Source organism: Suricata suricatta, chromosome 3 (assembly GCF_006229205.1).
Source record: "Suricata suricatta isolate VVHF042 chromosome 3, meerkat_22Aug2017_6uvM2_HiC, whole genome shotgun sequence".
Classification (NCBI taxonomy): domain Eukaryota; kingdom Metazoa; phylum Chordata; class Mammalia; order Carnivora; family Herpestidae; genus Suricata; species Suricata suricatta.
The window spans coordinates 128,956,545-128,978,987 of record NC_043702.1 but is presented as its reverse complement, the minus strand read 5'-3'; the positions used below and the strand labels follow the sequence as shown (position 1 = coordinate 128,978,987).

General features: G+C 40.3%; 1 protein-coding gene across 1 annotated transcript in view; it reads right to left on the bottom strand.

Annotated features, from left to right (window-relative positions):
* AXDND1 (axonemal dynein light chain domain containing 1) overlaps positions 1–22,443 on the bottom strand; it is an 80,023-nt gene that overhangs the window by 2,434 nt on the left and 55,146 nt on the right. Inside the window, exons 20-26 of the mRNA XM_029933358.1 lie at positions 22,336–22,432; positions 12,839–12,949; positions 5,500–5,616; positions 4,030–4,134; positions 3,405–3,506; positions 2,709–3,008; positions 1,418–1,648 (exon numbers count right to left, since the gene is read on the bottom strand). Of these exons, the coding sequence (XP_029789218.1) occupies positions 1,418–1,648; positions 2,709–3,008; positions 3,405–3,506; positions 4,030–4,134; positions 5,500–5,616; positions 12,839–12,949; positions 22,336–22,432 (1,063 nt within the window). The remainder of the gene's footprint in view (positions 1–1,417; positions 1,649–2,708; positions 3,009–3,404; positions 3,507–4,029; positions 4,135–5,499; positions 5,617–12,838; positions 12,950–22,335; positions 22,433–22,443) is intronic.

Below are 22,443 nucleotides of genomic sequence, written 5' to 3'. Positions count from 1 at the left end.
AAGCAAGGAAGAAAGAAAACCAGAGAAAAGAAGCTATGTGAAACAGTTGCACTGTTACTCTGGCTCTTTTACTCTCCGTTTATTGTCCCAGAAACCTATTCTATTCTTTCTGTTTTGCTCCCCTTTCTTGGGTAGTTTGTTTGGAAAGTAAATGCTATCATTGTCTAGCCTGGACCAGCAGCATGTGACTTGGCTGTGCCCGTACAGCACGTGCCACTAACTGATTTGTTCTGTGAGGCCAAAAGAAAGGTCTTCAGAGAAGAGGCTTCTAGAACTGGAATTCCAAACATGGTTTACAGTTGTATGAAACAATTCATAGGTAGAAACCAAAGAGACCAGTCCTCTGTGTACACCCGAGCCTTCATTCAGACTCTCCGCATTCATTCAACAGATACACGGTGGACCCGTGAACTACACAGGCTTCAACTGTGCGTGTCCACTCTTCCGTGGACTTTTTTCACAGTCCAGTACTGGACACATCTTTTCTCTGCCCTATGATTTTCTTAATAACTTTCTTTCCTCTAGCTTACTGCATTGTAAGAATGCCTAATTCATGTAACACACAAAATATGTGTTGTCTGTGTTATCTGTAAGGCTTCCAGTCAACAGTAGGCTAGTACTAGTTAAGTTTTTGGAGAGTCAGAAGTTACCTATGGATTTTTGACTGTGCAGGGAGTCGGTGTCCCTAACCCCTTAGCTGTTCACTTAGAGTCCACTGCATATTTAGTTACAAAGTGCAAGGAAAATGTCCCTCTGTCCTGACACTGGCAAGTACAGATTAATGTTTCATGGTCCATTTCAACTGCTTCCATAGGAAATTCCCACGGCATCCTCCTGTATGCCTGGTGGCAGCCTCCCCTCCTCCACCCATGTGCTGATACAGACACCTGAAGGTGAATCACAGGCACTGCTCTAGGCCCTCTTCTAGTTTTTCTAGCCTTTCTCTGGCTTCTGTGGTCTGTTATCCTGGAAAATAGAGACAAACACGGGCCTCAAGGCTCTTGGAAGGAATTGCATTGCCCCTTCCTTATTTGTGCCAATCTGCTGCAGCTCTGCACTTAGTCTCTGACTCCAATTCTGTCTTTGGCCTTTTTGACTTGGTCTTCCTCAGGTTTAACTCTACTAATGGGCGTTCAATTGGACAGTATCTCTAGCTTGACACTATCTCAGGGAGGATCTGGCTCCAGGCCTACTTCTTTGGGGTCCAACTCCCAGCACGGACACTGTGCCCCATCAGGTTAGGATGTATTTTCTAGAACCACCAATCCAAGGGCCCTTCCCTGTTGCTGCTATAAATAGGTAAATTAGTCACTGCTCTGGCGGACATGGTACTGGGAGAGGGAAAGCAACTTCTAAGGGCCATCTTCAGGCCAATGATGAAGTAAGGGCAGAACGTCTAATCTTATGTTAAAAATACTGCTGATCCCCCGAAATCTGGCCCCTGCTCATCCTTCTGCAGGAGTTCACAGGCGATCCAGCAAAATCTCCTATCATCCTCACACACTTCAAACCCTTTATGGATACCCGGAATCTGTGGTGTGAAGACGAGCCTGAAAGAGACCGTTTCCAGTATCTTGTTTGTTGGGGCAGCTGAGCTGTAGCCAGCCCTACTAGGCATGCGGTCAGGCAGCACGGGGGCCAGTGTAGCCTGGGGGAGAGCTTGCCGGATTCGGTCATCCCATACCCCCACCCGCCGGCTGGGGTGTTACAGATTTCCAGCCGCCTGTCCTGTAGGAACAATGTTGGGAGGATTCTGATTCAGAGAGCCCCACAAGGGGTGCAGTGTGGCAAGTAACCAGACTGAACGGGGCTGCCTCCGAAAGCAGAGCGGCCTTCTCTCAGGAAGGATGGTGGCAAAGCCAGTGATGCCGACGGGGACCACTCGGTTCACCAGCGACTCGGGCACAGTGACAGATTACGTGTGCCTGTTTCAGGCAGCGCCAGCCACATTATGTACACAGGGCGCGCTTTGGGTACCATCCTCAGGAATTCCCACAAAGCCCTGACTCCTGGCTAATTGAGGAGCGTTTTGAATAGTGGACGGTCCAGCCCCATTATGGTACACACTGGGGCATCAGGTAACGGTATGAACGAGGCCCTGGTTTAGCAGGCCAAGCTATTAGCCTCCCCAAGCTGGAGGTGACCTCTCACCGCTCCTGGCGAGATATCACTCATGTCTCAACCCTCAGAAAATCCTACACCAGAGCCATCTGCAGGAGGGGATACTAAGAGTAATTGGAATTCTCCATGCTTAGGTCACTAGCTTCCCAAGGGTCTGGAGCTATTTCTCACTAGAAACCTGGGGCTCCTCGGTCTCTTGGAGCTTTCTAGTTTTACAACTCAGCCCCCAGGGACATGACAAGCTATACCTGCACACCCCAGGCTTTCTGCTCCCCGATCCCTTCCTTTTTCCTTGCCTTCCCCAGTGTTAATCAAATGTACTGTCTCTTGGGAGTTGTGTTTTTGGGCCAGCAAGAGAGAGTGCAGCTGCCTGAAAGGTCTGGCAACTTGAACCTGTATCCCTACAAAATGGTTATTTATGTTCTTAGGATCAGAGACTGTCAAAAAATAATAATAAATCAATGAAATAAACAAGCAAACAAGAACAAAAGAAAAACTTACAAGTTTTGAAACCGTAAAGCGCTCTCAGGGAGCGCTGGTCCTTTTGTGACTGACAGGTGCACAGAGCCCAGGCCCCGCTCGCTCACCTGGCCTGCAGCGCTGTCCAAGATGGCCTTGCCCCAGCTCCAGCTCCGGCCCCAAATCCCTGACTTCAGAAGCCAGTTGAAGGAATCTTCATTCTCTGGGTACCCCCAGCCCCAAATATCTACCTTGTCTCTGCTGGCCAAGCACGATGGGGTCTCTTCTGTGTGAGCCCCTGCTGACCCCTTTCTGCCTGTGAGTGTTCCGGCCACCACCGCATAGAACAAACGTGATTCTGCTTTACCTCCAGGATCTTGCAAGTAATTATACACCCGGCTGGCATTTTGCTCCATTCCCCAGACCTTCTAGTCAATGAGCGCGTAAATGGATTCATCTTCGGTGATCTACAGTAGCAGCATTAGCAATCTTCCAGAGCCTAGAGACAGACTTTCAGGGCCATGCGGTCCCAGGTAGGATAGTCACGTGGCACTGCACCGTGTCAGAGGGAAAGGTGGTGTCCTGGACCAGTGTCCCTCACCCCCACCAAAGATAAGCTCTGTGCCCACGGTTTTGCCCCAGCCTACAGGCTGTTTTCCTGCTGGTTTGGGGATCTTGGAGGCCCCACACTGGGCTCTGTGCTGACATCTCACAGCCTGGAGCCTGCTTCAGATTCTGTGTCTCCCTCTCTCTCTGCCTCTCCCCTGCTCACGCTCTGTCTCTCTCTCAAAAATGAATAAACATAAAAAATTTTTCTAAATTTATTTTCCTACTAAGTTTCTAAAAGTTTCCAGTCTCCCATAAATTCTTGTGGTTGGAGGTATATGGTAATCATAGTTCTTCACGGAATCTGCTGAATGAATATGCTAAAAAAAAAACAGGTCAAATTTTTGACCAAGATATTGTTAAATTAAGGAAGGCAATTAAATGCTCACTTTAAAATGAAGTTTAGGGGCCCATGGGTGGCTCAGTTAGTTGAGTACCCTACTTTGGCTCCGGTCATGATGTCACAGCTCATGAGTTCGAGCCCTGCATCAGGCTCTCTGCTGTCAGCACAGAGCCCACTTCAGATCTTCTGTCCCTCTCTCTCTCTGCCCCTTCCTCACTTGTGTTCTCTCTCTCAAAAAAAATTAAACCTTAAAAATATCTTTGAGGTTTAAAGAAGAGAATGAGAAGTTTTTATAAAGTTAAGGTAAAAGCCAAGAGTGTTCCAGGGATAATGCTGGGATGAGAAAAAAAAAAAAAAACCCTGAAAAATCTATTAAGAAGGAGCTCCTGGTCCTCTTGGAGATAAAAGTTACATCAGATGCATATCATTTTTATATAAAGTTAAATTTCCCAACTTTTTTCTCTAGTTTTGAACCTCTGATTTTGGTTTCAGATACATACCCAGGAAGAGAGTGCATCTGTTTCAAATAGAGGTTTGGTATGAACATTTTCATCTTCTTCAATTTTTCGAATGAGTTTTTTTTCTTCTGCAGATGCTGAAGGCTTCTAGGGCACAGAAACATGAAGGACCTGTTAGTGAGCTGGTGTGGGACAGAGTGACAGGGCAAGCTGCCTGGAGGAATGTCTGAATTTAAATTTTCCATTTGCTTTAGTCATTCAACAAGCATTTTTGAAGATGTAGAGCAAACACTGTGTGAGAAATTCTTGGGGACCGCAGAGTGGAGACCAGGGGAGAAAACTGTGAGAAAAACAAAGAGGATTCCTTCCAGACCCCAAAATTCACAGCACAGCAGGAGAGACGGCCCGGAAAAGAATGCTGGTATGCAAGGTTACCGTTAGCAAAGGGGTGTGTTGCAAAAGCTGTGGGCAAGAAAAGAGCCCTAAATTCTGCCTAGAGAGAAAGTGATACCTGAAGGTTGAACAAAGAGTTTGTAACATAATGAGGAAAGAGCCGCACCAAGGCCACAGAGGAGGAGAGGAGGGAATGCACCTGCATACTTAAAAGGGATGACATTATTTAGTTGCCAAAAACCACTGTTTTCCATTTATTTTGTGTCTTCCATATGCCAAGGACCCTACCAGAAATAAAACAGAAAATGCTGGTCCAAAGAGGCTTGGGTGTTGTATAATATATTTGTCCTGCTGTCCAACATCCAGTGAATAGATGACCTAGGTCACAGCCTGGAGTCAGGCCAACATTTAAACTATTCACAGAGAAGAAACATCAGGGAAGTAAGCTAAGACAGTACAGAGAATGGTAGGTGATCGTGAGTTCTAAGAGCCGAACCATAGTCAGTCCAGGAATCGGCAAAGGGCTCTTGCCAAACTGATCTGATCTGGCTTTGAATGCTGGTTCTACCACTTACAGCTGTCTGTCTGACTTAGGGTAAGTCAGTCAACCTGAGCTGCAACTTTCTTATCTGTAAAATGGGGCAAAAATGTTTACTCAGTTATTGGTAGTCATCATCAACCCCAGGAAGGGTTGTTATGACTTCTAATGCCCCAGCAGGGGTGGAGACAGGGGAGAGGGAGGGTGTGGGCCCGGGAGGAGGGGAAAGGCAGCCCTGAACAGGAGCTGAAGAAGTGGACACATGGAGTTTAAATTACTGTTTGAAAAATGTGGCCATGACAGGATAAAGAAACAGCACTGGGATGAAAGGCAGATGGTGCAGGAGCTAGGAGACAGGTGTGAATGAGGCTGATGGGAAGTAGGTGGATTTTGAAAAGGAAAAGGACACTCGTTTCTTGGAAAATAAGGAGCTAAGGGTGTCTGCAGGTATGGTTAAATCTATAAGAAGAAAGGACGGGAGTTGATTTATTCCAGATGATTTATTTCTGTTTTCAATAGTACCTCTATACATATTCTTTAAAAACATAAAGGGAAAGAAAAATAATACTAAATCATCTTACCTCTTCTTCTTTCTCTTCTTCCTTTTCCTTCTTAAGTTTCTTATCCTCCGTACTTTCTTCTTCATCTTCTCTAAAAAGCCTGTCTATTTCAGGCTCAATTAATCCTTTTAAAAATTCCTGTGAGATAAAACAATAGTATAATTATAGCTTAGTGTATATTAATAATTTAGGAGTACATACCAATTATTCATTCAAAAGTATGTAATGAGCACTAATCTTGCAACCATGCTGGGCATAAGGACAAAAAGGTGAATGAGAATGGCCGCTCTCCTTTAGAAGCTTACAATTTAGTGGACAAGAAAATGCTACGGATACATATAGTCACATGGTAGGAGCACCTAATCCAGCCCTGGTAGTGGATGGGGGTGAAAGAGAGGGTTGGTCAGGAAGGTTTCCTGGAGGACTTAATCTCTGAGTTTCTTCTGGAAGGATATGTAATGGAAAAAGAGAGTTAGCGCAGGGTCTTCTAGGCAGAGGATGCTGCGTGGGCATGACTGGCTCCTGAGAACAAAGTCGTTCGATAGGACAGAAACTTAGGGGCAGATGGACAGGAGTACAGTCATAGGGGAAGGGCTTGAGTGTCTTTCCGGGGAATGACTTTGTCCTGAAGGCAATGAGGCACTGACAAATTGGCTGATCTCTTTTGCATTTTAAAACAATCACTCTAGCAACATGACTGTAGATTTAAAGAGAAAGAGGGGAGAGAGGGAGGAGTGAGGAAGGGAAGAAGAGAGAGAAGGTGAAAAGACAGAGTAGAGAATGAACAACACAGGGTTGCAGAAATGAAGAGGAGGGTAAGGATTCAAGAGATATTTAGGAGTTAACTCTTACTGCCTGAGTAATTAGATGGGTACGAATGGTTAGAGAATGGAAGCATCTGGAATGATATCTGATATATGGTTTAGGCCACTACATACCATTCGCAGAGATAATGAACAAAGTTGCATAAGCAGGTATGGGAAGACAAATGAGTTTAGACTCAGCTATGTGACTTCGAGGTACCACTAAGATATCCAATTGGAAATATTCTGTAGGTAGTTAATGGATCTGGAGTTTAGATGGAGGCATTTGGGCTAAAGATAATCATTTGACAGTTATCTGCATTTAGTTAAAGCCAAGAAAGTAAATTACATCATCAAAGGAAGTGTTAGGGGACGAAGACTTAGGACAGGAACCTAGTCACATGAAGGACTAGGGAAGAAAAACCAGCCCCCAAGAAGGCCAGAAGTCATGTCAGAAGTCTGATAGGGCCACCAGGGAAGCCAAAAGAGGAGAAAGAAGGAGTCAACAGTATTAAATACCTCAAAGAAGTCTGCATGAATACTGACTGAAAAAAATGTCCTTCAATTCTTCACTGCAACAATGTGTATATGAAACAGAAGCTAGAAATAATTTCAATGCCCACAATAGGAAAATTCATAAATAAATCATGGTATAAACCATACAAGATATTTTATAGCAGCTTTAAATTATGCTGTAGAAATATGCACATTGTATAGAAAAATAGTCATAACATACTAGGATATTTTTCAGAAATGAAAGTATGTTTTCCTGATAATGATGTAAAACATTTGAACAATACAGAGAAATTAAGAATCTCAACTCTCAGACGTAACAACTTCTATTGATTTGCTGAATATTCTAGACGGCTTTATACACATGTCAACACTTTAACGTAAGTGAGACAACCATATTTGTTGCACGCTCTCATGTATTTTTATCAAACCAATCCCCTATTGAGGAACATTCATATTGTTTCTAGTACAGACGGTCCCTGACTTATGATGGTTTAACTTAAAATGTTTTAAAAAATTTTTTTATGTTTATTTTTGAGAGACAGAGAACGACAGTGCAAGCAGGGCAGGGTCAGAAAGAGAGGGAGGCCCAGAATCCAAAGCAGACTCTAGGCTCTGAGCTAGTTGTCAGCACAGAGCCTGACGCGGGGCTCGAACCCACAACTGTGAGATCATGACCTGAGCCGAAGCCGGACGCTCAACCGACTGAGGCCCCCAGGAGCCCTTAACTTAAAATTTTTTGAGGTTACGATGGTACGAAAATGACACACGTTCAGTAGACACTGTATTTTGAATTGTAGAGTTTAATTTTTTCCCGGGCTAACAATCAATGCTCTGTCATGATTCCAGGCGGCGGCAGTGACACACGGCCGCAAGTCAGTCCCATCACCGTGAGAGTGACCCACCGATACACTTGCAACCATTCTGTTTTTCACTTTCAATAGAGTATTCCATAAGTTACATTAGATATTCAACACTTTGTTATAAAACAGGCTTTGTGACAGATGATTTTGCCCAAGTACAGGCTAATGTAAGTGCTCTGAGTACACGTAAGGTGGGCTAGGCTCAGCTATGATGCTGAGTAGGCTAGCTGCATTAAATACATTCTCAAGTTGCAATATTTTCAACTCACAATGGGTTTATGGGACATAACATCCACACAAGTCAAGAAAGATCTGTATTTTGATATTACAAATAATGCTGGAATTGGCGTTTTTATTTAACTCCAGCATAACTAATATACAGCGTTACATTACAAAACAGTCATTCAACAATTTATACATTACTCAGTGCTCATCACAGTAAGTGTACTCTTAATCTCCTTCACCTATTTCACCCATCACCTCCCATCTACCTCTCTCTGATAACCATTGGTTTGTTCTCTATAGTTAAGAGTCTGTTTTTTGGTTTGTCTCATTTTTTCTTTGTTCATTTGTTTCTTAAATTTCATTTATGAATGAAGTTGTGTGGCACTGTCTTTCTCTGACTTATTTCACTTAGCATTATACTCTCTAGATCCATCTGTGTTGTTGCAAATGGCAAGATCTCATTCTTTTTCATGGCTGAGTACTATTCCTGTGTGCGCATGTGTGCGTGTGTGGGTGTGTATACCACATTATCTTCATCCATTCACTTATCAGTGGACATCTGGGCTGCTTCCATAGTTTGGCTATAATAAATAATGCTGCAATAAACATAGGGGTGCATATATCTTTTTGAGTTAGTGTTTTCATATTCTTTGCTTAAATACCCACTAGTAGGATTACTTGATCACATGGTAGTGTTATTTTTAGTTTTTTGAGGACCCTCCATACTGTTTTCCACAATGGCAGCACCAGTTTGCATTCCTACAAATAGTGCACAAGGGTGTCTCTTTCTCCACATCCTTACTAATGCTTCTTGTTTCTTGTGGTTTTGATTTTAGCCATTTTGACAAGTGTGAAGTGATAGCTCATTGTAGTTTGATTTGCATTTCCCTGAGGATGAGTGATGTTGAGCATCTTTTCATGTATCTGTTAGCCATCTGAATGTCTTCTTTGGAGAAAAGTCTGTTCATGTCTTCTGTCCATTTGTTAATTGGATTATTTGGTTTTTTGGTATTGAGTCATAGAAGTTCTTTATATATTTTGGGTACTAATCCTATAGCAGAGCTGACATTTGCAGATATCTTCTCCCATTCAGTATTCCTCTTTTAGTTTGCGAATTAGTCCCTTTTGCTATATAGAAGTTCTTTCTTCTTCTTCTTCTTCTTCTTCCTCTTCCTCTTCCTCTTCCTCTTCCTCTTCCTCTTCTTCTTCTTCTTCTTCTTCTTCTTCTTCTTTTTTTTTTTTCAGAGAGAGAGCAGGTGAGCAGTGGAGGGGACAAAGCAGGAGAGAGAGAGAATCCTAAGCAGGCTCCATGCTCAGTGCAAAGCCCAATGCAGGGCTTAGTCCTACAACCCCAGGATTCATGACCTGAGCCAACGTCAAGAGTCAGATACTCAAACAACTAAGCCACCCAAGCGTCCTGCTGTGCAAAAGCTTTTTATTTTGAAGTCGTCCTAATAGTTTATTTTTGCTTTTGTTTCCCTTGCCTTAGGAGATGTATTCAGGAAAATGTTACTATGGCTGATGCTGGAGAAATTATCTCCTATGCTCTCTGCTAGGACTTTTATGGTTTCAAGTCTCACAGTCGGTCTTTAATCTATTTTGAACTTACTTTTGTGTATGGTATAAGAAAGTGGTCAGTTTCATTCTTTTGCATGTAGCTGTCCACTTTGTAATTAACATTCTTATATAGATATATCATATATTAGGATTACCAAAGAGACTACAAAGTTATATTTAACCTGCCTAAAGAAATAAGAGATTAAAAATATGAGTACAGAAACAAAGATTACAAGAATGATCAGACTTGAAAAAGAACCAAATAGGACTTTAACAAATTTAAAAACTGAACAGAAAGTTTTAATAGGAGATTAGTGAACAGGAAGGTAAGCAGATGAAATTATTCAGGATGCAATGCAAATGCAGAGAGACAGAAAATATGAAATAAGGTTCAAAGACATGGGCATAGATTCTAATACATATCTATTCCAAGTTCCAGAAAGAAAGGAGAGACCAAATGTAGTAGTGATAATATTTGAAGAGACAGTAACAGAATTTTCCATATCTAATTAAAGATACCACCCCAAAGTAGTAGAAACCAAGAGAATCTCTGGAAACCAAGAGAATCCCCAGCAAAATATAAAAGAAAAGGAATCGCATACTCACATGTATCAGAGTGAAGCTGCAAAATGCCAAAGATAAAAAGATCTTAAAAGTAGCCAGAGAAGAGAGTGGTTAACGTCAAAGGAACTGACAGCTGAATTATTAACTGTCACTTAGTAACAATAATATCCAGAAAACAGTAGAAATAGTGTCACCAATGGGCTGGGAGAAAATAATGCCATCCTAGAATTGTGTACCCCGCAAAAAAAAATTTTAAGAATGTGAGTGAAATGAAGACATTTTCAGACAAACAAAAATTAAGTGTGCTTCTAGTAAATCCTCACTAAAGAAAAATTTAAAGGTTAAGGCAGAAGAAAAGTGATCTCAGGCAGAAGATCTGGGATGTATGAAGGAACAGTAAAGAAATTAAAGGGGTGCCAAGGTGGCTCAGCCAGTTGGGTGTCCAACTTTGGCTCAAGTCAGGATCTTGCAGTTCATGAATTCGTGCTCCGCATTGGGCTCTGTGCTGACAGCTCAGAGCCTGAAGCCTGTTCAGATTCTGTATCTCCCTCTCTCTCTCTGCTCCTCCCCCACTCATGTTCTCTCGCTGTCTCTCTCTTAAAAATAAATAAACATAAAGTTTTTTGAAAAAAAAAAGAAATTAAACAAAAAGTGGGGCACCTGGGTAGCTCAGTCAGTTAAGCCTCTGACTCTTGGTTTGGGCTCAGGTCATGACCCCACAGTTTGTGAGTTCAAGCCCACATCAGGCTCTGCACTGGCACCATGGAGCCTGCTTGTGATTCTCTCTCTTCCTCTTTCTTTGCCCCTCCTCCTCATGCTGTCTCTATCTTTCCCAAAATAAATAAACATTAAAAAAAGAAATTAAACAAAAAATCAACTTCAGTCACTAAAGACATTCCTGCTGAAGTCATAAAGAGAATGCAATGCTATCGCCACCACTATTCAACACCAAATTGGAAGAATTACTCATTGCAATTAGACAAGAAAAAGCAATGAGAGCCATAACAATTGAAAGGAAGAGGCCAAATTATCTCTATTTGTAGATTATTTGATTAAGTATCTGGAGAACCCAAAAGAATCTATTGAAAAAGTACTGAAAACAATAATTCAGTAAAGTCACAGAATATAAAATTAAAATACAGAGATCATTAACATATACACAGTTCCCAATTAGAAGATACAATGGAAAAAAAGATTCCATTTAAAATAGCAAAAAAATAAAAAGAAATATTCAGCATAAATCTCACAATAAATGTGCAAAATTAGTAAACCAAATTGCATTATTATAAAGCATTAAAAATAGACATCCTGTATCCCATATCTTTGGACAGGACAACCCAACAACGTAAGTATCTCTGCTCTAAGTTAATATATAAATTTAGTTTGATCTGTTTTCAAAATTCCTATTTTTTCTAGAGGTAGATTATAGAGTTCTATAGAAGAATAAATAAGCAAAAATAGTGATTAAATCCCTGAAAAAGATAGATAAAGAGAGCTGACCCTACCAGATATGAAAATGCATCATAATGCCCCAAAACTTAAAATATTGTGATGATGACCCATGAAGAGATAGATTAATAGAAAAAACAATTCCAGAAATAGACTTAGGTCAAATATGGCTATTTTCAAATGTTCGAAAACACTACAACATGGAATATTGGAAATACTATAATGTGGAAAACAAACCCACCTTGTTCGTATCAACCCAAAAGACTGAACACGGGCCAGTGAACATGGGCCAGTGAGTAGAAAAAGTTACAAGGAAACATATTCCGTCTAGTTCAACAGAAAGAATAACATTCTACTGGTGAGTGCTCACCAAAACAAGTGGCCAATTCTGAAAGTAGGCCTCTGCCACAGCAGATAATCAAGCATAGGCATAATGATCAAGGGTGGGTGTTAACACAAAGATGCACACACCTGATGTTTAGGCTGAATTCAATCACCTTTAAAGTCCTTTCTGTTCTTAAGTCCCTATGATTCTGTAGAGTTCTTGAATTTAATTTTTTCATAGATCTGTTGCATAGCCAAGATTACATCTGTGGTACTTACTTTTCTAAAAATCATTCAGTGGTTAATTCAAACTAATTCTGGCCAAGATCTGGGCAGCAAAACAAACAAACAAACAAACATTTGTAAAATGCATATAATTTAGAAAGGTGGTGTTTCTTCAGTGTTTAGATATAAAATGAAAAGTCCTCCCACAGGGTGCCTGAGTGGCTCCATCCGTTGAGTGTCTGGTTTGGGTTCAGGTCATGATCTTGCAGTGAGTGAGTTGGAGCCCCACACTGGGCCCTCTGCTGTCTGCGTGGAGCCTGCTTCAGATCCTTCAGATCCTTGCTGCCCCTGCCCCACTTGCTCATGCACTCGCTCGCTCGCTCTCTCTCTCTCCCTCTCTCTCTCAAAAATAAACAAAAAAAAATTTTTTAAGATACAAAATAGAGAGGACAATGGGCTGGGTTAGGTGCTCAAGAGATGAAATAACCTTAATTGAAAGACAGAGCCGGAAGGGGATGAGTAAGTGTGAGCGCAGAAGCAGACCGATCTGAGGACATGCCTGAGGAAGTGACGGGCAGCTCCCCTCTGAAAGCCATCCGTTCCTTTACGAAGGATAAAACAAAATCATCCACTAAGAAAGTAAAGAGAGATACTTAGGTGTATGATCTCCCTTAGAAGGAAGAAGAACTGCTCATGCTCTTGGTCAGGGGCCAAATTCTCTTGGTAAAGTAAATAGAGAAGGACTCAGAACACTGACTGGAAAAAGTCACTGAAACCTTATCTACTGAAATACAGGACGAAGCTGAATAATGATAAGTGCCAACACATGGCAAATACCTCTTCTCCAAACAGGTGATCCTTTTCTTCCAGTGTCAGTAACTTTATTTTTCTGCCTTTAAGCCCAGAAAGGAGGTGAGAACATGTGGTGATCCACGCATAACATTCTCTCTGAGAAGAGATCAAAGATAATTACTAAGCAGAAAAAATCAGACTATAACAGCTCATTTATTCACTCACTTCTATCAAGGAGCTGCTAAGTACAACTCTTCTAAATACAACTCCATTCAATTAACTTTTTATCACTTCTGTTCAAAGATTTGTGCAGAAATGGGTCTCTATGAATACACATCTGAAATCATATCACCTCTTATCAACAGGGTGTGGGATCTGGGTTGTAACGGGACAAGGACCCTTAATCCAGAGGCAGAAAGACTGACTGCTGCATTTACTACAGGCAAACGGTCTGTCCCAACAAATGTTTCACAACTGACCGGGTCAACTGTGATTCATAGTGATAACAATAGGAATAGCCCACATTTACATGGCATTAAGTATATGCCAGACTCTGTTCTAAACATGTGCACTATTAATTCATTAAATATGTAATATGTGATATGATTTTTTATGAGGTATAATTGAGGTAACCTTACATTGGGAACAAACTGAGTACTCTACTAGAGTAGAGGTGGGCAGAGGGATGAGTTAAAAAGGTGATGAGGACTCAGGAGGGCACCTGTGATGAGCACTGGGCGATGTATGGAATTGTTGAATCCCTATACTGAAACTAATATAATACTGTGTGTTAACTACAGTTGAATTAAAAACTCAATTTAAAAAAATTTTAATGGATTAACCCCAACACAAATGCACAAAAAAAGAAATATTATATTAGTTTCAGGTGAACAACCAAATGATTCAATATTTGCATATATTGCAACATGATCACCACATTATTGTGGACACCATACATAGTTAAAAATTCTTTTCTTGTGATGAGAACAGAAATATGTACTATTATTCTCTATTTTGGATGAAGAAACTGAAGGACAAAGCAATTGATCATCTTGCCCAAGGTCATACATATGGTCAAGCAAAGCACCAGGTGGCCTGGGCTCTTAACTACTACAAAATATTACAACCCCCATTCCCATTAAAGTGAATAAATAAAGATTGGAAGCAGTGCTTTAGAAAAGGCGCTCTCCCGTATTACTGAGTTAAGGAAAGGTCTACAGCAGGTCTCGTCCACCTAAAGTGAACAGTAATACTACATTTACTTTACCCAGACCTCTTAACAGCTAAGGTCTGGCTTCAATGTTTAAAAGAGATGTTATTCCTTATTAGTGAAGAACAGCGGAGGAAACTAGGAAACATTATCTTCTCTGAAGATAGAGATCTTGTCACTTTTACCATCAAAAAATGGTACCATCTGGTGAAGTAATGACCCACTTTAGGTCTCTGAAATCAACCATAGAGAATAGCAGTATGGGGGCGCCTGGGTAGTTCAGTCTGCTAAGCGTGTGAGTCTTGGTTTCGGCTCAGGTCATGATCTCACTATTTCAGGGGTTCAAGACCTGAGTCGGGCTCTGCGCTGGCAACACGAGCCTGCTTGGGATTCTCTCTCTCCCTTTCTCTCCACCCCTCCCCTACTAATGCTGTCTCTCTCTCTCTCTCTCTTTCAAATAAATAAACACCATTATTTTAAAGGACAGCTGTATTCTTATATTTTTCTCAATATTAGACTTAATTTTAAATGTGGAATTATTATGAAATGTCAGAGCCAAAAAATTTTAGAAATCAAATCCAAACCCTATGTTACAGATAAGGAAGCCTAGGGAAGGAGAATAACTTTACCACAGCTTTGTTAATCACATTTAAATTTTGGATCCAAAGGGTTAGGATGATATATTACTGCATATCAGAAAGAAGATCAAACAAGGGATGTGAAAGTATTGGGTTCTAGCCCAAGCTCATCTAATTGATTGACTTTTTGAGTAAATCCTTAATAGGCTTCTATCTAGTAAAAACAAACAAGGTTGTTGGTTTATTCTAGATGACCCTTATGCAGTAGGGATCTGGTGAAAATCGTCTCACGGGGTGGGGAACTCTAATTGGTAGCTTTTGCTGATTTCGATGGTATAAATACTCCCACCATGGCAATTTCAAATGGTATTCATCGATTTCATGAAATGGTAAGTTATCGCTAAATGTGGAATTGGGAATGGGTGTCCACAGTCAGTACTGGCTTGCCCCTAAGGATCCTTCCAGGTACAAAATTTGATGCATATATTATTTAACTGTATTGTATCTAGAACAAAGAATTTGTTAATTTTGAAAATAGTAAGAATATATTTGAAATTTTATTTCTTCAGAGTTAACTCATCATTCATGAGACATAATTAAACTATTCTCTAGCTGAATTTGCCTACTGTGAACCAGATCCTAGTCATTTTCTTACAAGCTTCTGAGATATTGAGAATACTACCATAAGGCTTCTGATGGGGAGAAAAATCAGTAGGAACTTTGGACAAAAGTATTACTGTAACCTAGGGAGTTAAGCAAGTTTTCCCTCAATAGGGCTTTAATCAGCTCTAGGCCAGGAGAGTTGTCAATCAGTACATAAGGATCTCTTTCCATCAACATTCTTATTTAATTCTATTAAAGTCTGATTGAGAGCTATGTTAATAAATGCTTCTGGTATGAAGTTAAAGGACTAAAATTCATGTCTGTAATAAAGCAGGTTTTTGGAAGCAAGGGATAGACCTAAATATTAAGCATATTTATAGTGGATCGAAAGCAGGGGAAAGAAACGGCTGTAAGAGATGGTCTTTTATAGGGGACCAGTGGTGAGATGATGGTGGTAATGAAGTTACTAAGAATCCGTCATGCCAGAGGCCTCTCCCCACAGAAGTAGTAAAGCTGGGAGTTCCTTGAGTTCACTTGCTGGGACACTGCCAGGCACAGGTCCCAAGCACTGCTATTCAGAATCACATTCCCTTTTAGAAGGCCAAGTCCTGGAGCTGGCAATAGTAGTCTGGCTAGGAGGTTATCAATTTTGTTTATTTTCTTGAAAAAAAAAAATCTTAGCTTCATTGATCTGCTCTACTTTTTTTTTAATTCTATATCATTATTTCTGCTCTCATCTTTTTTATTTCCCTTCTTCTGCTGGCTATGGGCTTTATATGCTGCTGCTTTTCTAGCTTATTTAGGTGTAAGGTTAGGTTGTATATTTGGGATCTATCTTGCTTCTTGACATAGGCCTGAATTGCAATATATTTTCCTCTGAGGACTGCCTTTGCTGCATCCCAAAGCATTTGGACTGTTGTGTTTTCATTTTCATTTGCTTCCATGTATTTTTTTTATTTCCTTAATTTCACAATTAACCCATTCATTCTTAAGGAAGATGTTCTTTAACCTCCATGTATTTGGGGGCCTCCCACATTTTTTTCTTGTGGTTGATTTTAAGTTTCATAGTGTTGTTGATCTGAAAATATTCATGGTATGATCTCAGTCTTTTTGTACTTATTGAGGGCTGTTTTGTGACCCAGTATGTAATTTATTCTGCAGAATGTTCCATGTGCACTTGAGAAGAATCTGTATTCTGATGCTTTAGGATAAAATGTTCTGAATTTATCTGTTAAGTACATCTGGTCCAGTGTGCCATTCAGAGCCATTGTTTCCTCATTGATTTTCTGCCTAGATGATCTGCCTATTGCTATAAATGGAGTTAAAGTCTCCTACAATTACTGTGTTATTATCAATAACTTTGCTTATGTTTGTGATTAATCGATTTATATATTTGGACATTTCCACATTGGGGGGCATAAATATTTACAATTGCTAGCTCTTCTTGATGGATAGACCCCTTAATTATGATATAATGCCCTTCTTCATCTCTTGTTACAGACTTTTTAAAAAATCTACTTTGTCTGATATACGTATGGCTACTCTGGCTTTCTTTTGACGTCTATTAGCATGACAGATGGTTCTCCATCTCCTCACTTTGAATCTGTGGGTGTCCTCAGGTCTAAAATGAATCTCTTGTAGGCAAAATATAGACAGATCTTGGTTTTTTATCCATTCTGATACCCTGATACCCTATGTCTTTTGATTGGGGCCTTTAGACCATTCAGAGTGATGATTGAAAGATCTGAATTTAGTGCCAATGTGTCATCTGTAGATTTCATGTTTGTGGTGATGTCCTCTGGTTCTTTGTAGTCTTCGCTGCTTTCCACTCAGAGTCCCCCTTAGCCTCTCTTGTAGGACTGGTTTAGTGGTCATAAACTCCTTTAGTTTTTGTCTGGGAAAGTCTATATCTCTCCTTCTACTCTGAATGACAGACTTGCTGAATAAAGGATTCTTGGCTGCATATTTTTCCTATTCAGCACATTGAATATCTCCTGCCACTCCCTTCTGGCCAGCCAAGTTTCAGTGAACAAGTCTGCTACTCACCTTATGTGTCTACCCTTTGTAGGTTAATGACCTTTTGTCCCTAGATGCCTTCAGAATTCTCTGTTTATCTTTGTATTTTGCCAGTTTCACTATGATATGTTGTGGTGTTGACCTGTTTTTGTTGATTTTGAGGAAAGTTCTCTATGCCTGTTTCCTCTCCCAGACTAGGGAAGTTCTCTACTACAATTTGTTCAAATAAACCTTCTGCCCCTTTCTCTCACTCTTCTTCTTCTGGAACTCCTATGATATGGATATTGTTTCATTTCATGCAATCACTTCTCAAATTCTCCCTTTGTGATCTAGTAATTTCCTTTCCCTTCTTTTTCAGCTCCATTATTTTCCATAATTTTATCTTCTATTTCACCTATTCTCTCCTCTGCTTCTTCCATCTTCACTCTCCTCTGCTTCTTCCATCTTCACTACCACTGTATCTAATTTATTTTGCATCTCAGTTATAGCACTTCTCCATTCATCATGACTAGTTCTTAGGTCTTTGATCTCTGCAGCCTCCTAGGTGCTCAGCTTGATTCAAAACCAAAGTGTTAAAGGACCCAGCTCAGAGTGTCTCCTTTCCCCTGTTCTGGAGTAGAGCCACCCCGCCCTGCTGATAAAAAAAACCTTTGGCTGGTACCTACAAGGTCTTTTGTCCTTGGTGAGGCAATAAACCCTCTTCCCAAAGTACTCCTGGTAGAGGACTGTTCTCTCCCAGTGCACCCCTGAGATCGCTACATGGTGCTATGTGCTCTGGGCCTGCTCCCTCCTCCCCAGGAGAACCACACTTCTAGCTCCATTCCAGAGAAAGTCACGTACTTTCAAAACCTCCGAGACCCAGTTCCTAAGGCTGTTTGCAAAGTCTGTATTTCTTATTGCCCGTTCTGTGGTCCAGAGAGGTTTCCTCTTGTGCTAACTGTATATTGCACTTTCATGGCCCCTCTTTCTCCTTCTCCTCTTATTTCTCCACAGAAGGAGTTCCCTTCCCTTTGTGCCTATGCTGTTTTATCTCTCTCAATTCACATACACACACCTTGATGCCCCCAAGGGGTCTCTCTCTCCCTGTGGAGTGCTTCTGCCACTCTGCAGATCAATTTCCTGGGTGTTCCAAGTGACCTGACCTCAAAACAGTTGTGTTTGAGGAAAGAGGAAAATCCCAGTCCCCCTACTTCTCTGCCATCTTAACTCCTGGTTGTTTTCTATTAAAATTTTTGAAAAGCTTTTCCAGCTATATGAATAAACTGGGAAATCTTTTGGTCATTATCTATGCTCTTAAATTGTTTTTATAGTAGGGATTACCTGCTCCTTGAAAGCCTGAAAACACTTGTCTATGGAGTCCAGCAAAATTTTAGGGGTTTTTTGTTTATTATTTATTTCTGAGAAAGAGAGACACAGAGAGAGAGAGAGAAAGTGAGGGGGGGGGAGGGGCAGAGAGAGGAAGACACAATCCAAAGCAAGCTCCAGGTTCTGAGCTGTCAGGACAGAGCCTGACACGGGGCTTAAACCCACAAACTGAGAGATCATGACCTAAGCTGAAGTGGGACACTTAGCTGACCAAGGCATCCAGATGCCTCTGTTTTTTGTTTTTAGTCAATGCATCCATTTCTTTTCTTAAAACTGGCCAATTTTATTCTTTTTTAAATCTAAACTTAATGTTACTTACTTTATATTTTCCTAGAAAAGTATCAGTTTATGAACAGGTCTCAAATCATGATCTCAGTTATACCTTATGAAACTCAAAAAGAAAGAGCAAATTAAATATAAAGTAAGTAGAAAGAAAGGAAATAATAAAGGCCAGACTGGAAATTAAGAAAACAGAAAAAAAAAAAAAAGAGAGAGAGAAAATCAGTGAGACCAAAAACTGTTTTTTGAGATCAAGAAAAATGGTAACTTTTTATAGGCTAATGAGGAACAAAAGACAGAATACACAAATTTTCAATGACAGGAAGGAGAGTGTAGGCATCCTATAATTATTAAAAGGATAATAGTGGGAGAATATGACGAACAAGTCTATATCAATAAGCTAAACAACTCAGATGAAATCACAAATTCCTTGTAAAACCAAAGCCACTGAGCTTCTCAAGAAGAAAAAGATCATAGCCCTATATCTAAAAAAGAAATTTCCTTGAATCTGTTGAAGAAATTGGATAGCCCTTATCTGAATAGCTCTATTTTTGTAATTTACAACTTTCTCACACAGCCCAGATGGCTTCACTGATGAATTCTACCCAACATTTAAGGAAGAAATAATCTACAATTCTATAAAAACTGTTCCAGAAAATAGAAGACTCATCCTAAGAGGCCACCATTATGCTGATATCAAAACCAAACAAAGGTATTAGAAAACAAAACAAAACTGCATAGTCAATATCCCTCATGAACATCAATGCAAATTCTAAACAAAACTAACAAATTGAATTTGGCAATACATCATAATCAGTGGGGTTTATCTTAAGGATGCAAGGTTGGTTTAAAATTTTTTTAATGTTTTATTTTCTTTTTAATAGTTTATTGTCAAACTGGTTTCCATATAACTCCGAGAGAGAAAGAGAGAGAGAGAGAGAGAGAGAGAGAGAGATTGAGCAGGGGAGGGAAAAAGAGTGAGGGAGACACAGAATCTGATGACAGGTTCCAGACTCTGAGCTAGCTGTCAGCACAGAGCCCGACGCTGGGCTCAAACTCACGAACCGTAAAATCATGACCTGAGCCGAAGTAAGATGCTTAACCGACTGAGCCACCCTGATACCCCAAGGTTGGTTTAAATGTTCAATTCAGGGGCACTTGGGTGGCTCAGTCGGTTAAGCATCTGACTTGGGCTCAGGTCATGACCTTGCAGTTCATGGGTTCGAGCCCCACGCTGGACTCCAAACTGACAGCTTAGAGCCTGGAGCCTGCTTCAGGTTCTGTGTCTTCCCCTCTCTCTCTCTCTCTGCACTTCCCCTGCTTGTGTTCTCTCTCTCTTTCAAAAACAAATAAACTTTAAAAAAATCATTTAAATGTTCAATTCAAAAATCAATCAATATACAGTAGCTTTCCCCTTATCCACAGCGGATATGTTCCAAGACCCTCAGTAGATGCCTAAAACCATAGATAGTACCAAACTCTATTTAAGCTATGTTTTTTCCTATATGTACATACGTACGATAGAGAACACTATAAGAGAGTAACAACAATAATAATAAAATAGAACAATCATACTGTAATAAAACTTATGTAAATGTGCCCTCTCTTTCTAAACATCTTATTGTGCTGCGCTCACCCTTCTTGTGATTATGTGAGATGACAAAATGCCTATGTGATGACATGCAGTGAGGTGAATGACACGGCTTTGTGACCTAGTGTCAGGCTACTACTAGCCCCTGGCGCCAGGTCAGAAGAAGGATCATCTTGCTGTGTTGGACTGTGTTGGCCGCAGGTACCTGAAACTGTGCAAAGTGAAACAGGCTAAGGGGGACTACTGTAATTCATTATATTAAAAAGCTAAAAAAGATAACTCATATGACCATCTCATTTGAGGCAGAAAAGAATTTTATAAAATCGAACATTCATCTCTAACTTTAAAGAGCTTTTCAGCAAACAAAGAATAAAAAGCAACTACCTCAATCTGATAAAGGGCATCTATGAAAAACCCACAGCTACGGTGACATTTAAAGATGACAGAATAAATACGCTTCCCCTAAGAAAGAACAAGAGAAAGATATTGGCTCTCGCTCCTTTTATTCATCCTGGTGCTGGAGAGTCTAGTTAGTGCAAAAGGCAAGGAAAAGAAATAAAAGGCTTACAGACTGGAAAGGAAGAGGGAAGTCTGTCCCTGCCTGTTGATGCCATGATTATGTACAAAGAAAAGTCTAAAGAATCTGAAGGGGGATAAAAGCCCTTAAAAAGAATAAGTAAGTTCAGCAAGATCACAGGATATGAAATCGATATATTAAAAAATAATTTTAATTCTCTATATTAGCAATGAATAATCAGAAATACGTAGGGATAAATCTGACAAAAGACGTATAACAGCTGAAAGCTGTTGTGTAAGACCCGTATACAACAAAACGTTGTTGAGAGAAAAAAAGGACTTAAGTAACTGAAGAGATGAGACCATCTTCACAGATCCAAAGACTCAGTATTGATGTCAATTCATCTCAAATTGATCAATAGATATAATGCAATCACAATCAAAATCCCAGCAGGGTTTTTTGGAGAAACTTATTAGCTAATTCTAAAACTTCAGTTATGGAAAGCTAAGGAGCTAGAATGTCCTGATGGATCTTGAAAAAGAAGAAGAAATTTGGAGGATACACACTACTGGATTCCAAAACTTCTTCTATAACCACAGTCATCAAGACGGCTTGACAAGGGTGACAATATCAACGAACGGATCAACACAACACAACACAACACAATGTCTAGAACAATAACCACAGTGCACGGCAGGCCACGGCGGGTGTTAGTGAGAAAGCGGCCACGCCGGCGGGGGTGTAAAACGCTTTAAACACTTTGGAGGACAGTGTGACAGTTTCTTAAAAAGTTCCACACACACATCTCAGGTGACTTAGACATTCCATTCCTAGAGATCTGCTTGAGAGAAATGAAAGCCATGCATATGCACGTGAATATGCACCGCGGCTTTGTTTGTAGTAACCCAAACTGGCAACAATTCAAATGCCCATCAACGGAGAGTGGATAACTAAACGGTGTATATCCATATGATGAAATACCACTCAGCACTAAAAAGCATGAAATTTTCATAAGAGCAACAATATGTGTGACTCTCAAAATAATTATGCCGAGTAAAGAAGTCAGATCAAAAAAGCGTACAGTCTGAATGATTCTATTTATATAAATCCTAGACAACGAAAAATAATCTTTGGTGTTAGAAAGTGGATCAGACATTGCATGGTGAAGCAGGATGGTGCTGGAAGGAGAGATCACAAATGGGTACAAGTTAACTTTGAACGTGTTAACTATTTTCCTTTTTTTAATAATAATAATCATTTTATGGGTGTATCCATACTTTAGAAATTACCAATGTACACTTTAAATATGTGTAGTTTGTTGTAATACAAATCACCTAAGAAGTCTGCTAAAAACAAACAAAACAAAGGGGAACATAGCGTTACCTTCATCTCATTCAGCTCATTAAGATCTTTAGCAGGATTTTTTTCTAGGCGACCCGCTTTACTCAGGGCCATAGCTCTTACTATCCCTCTGCAACAACTGGAAAGAAA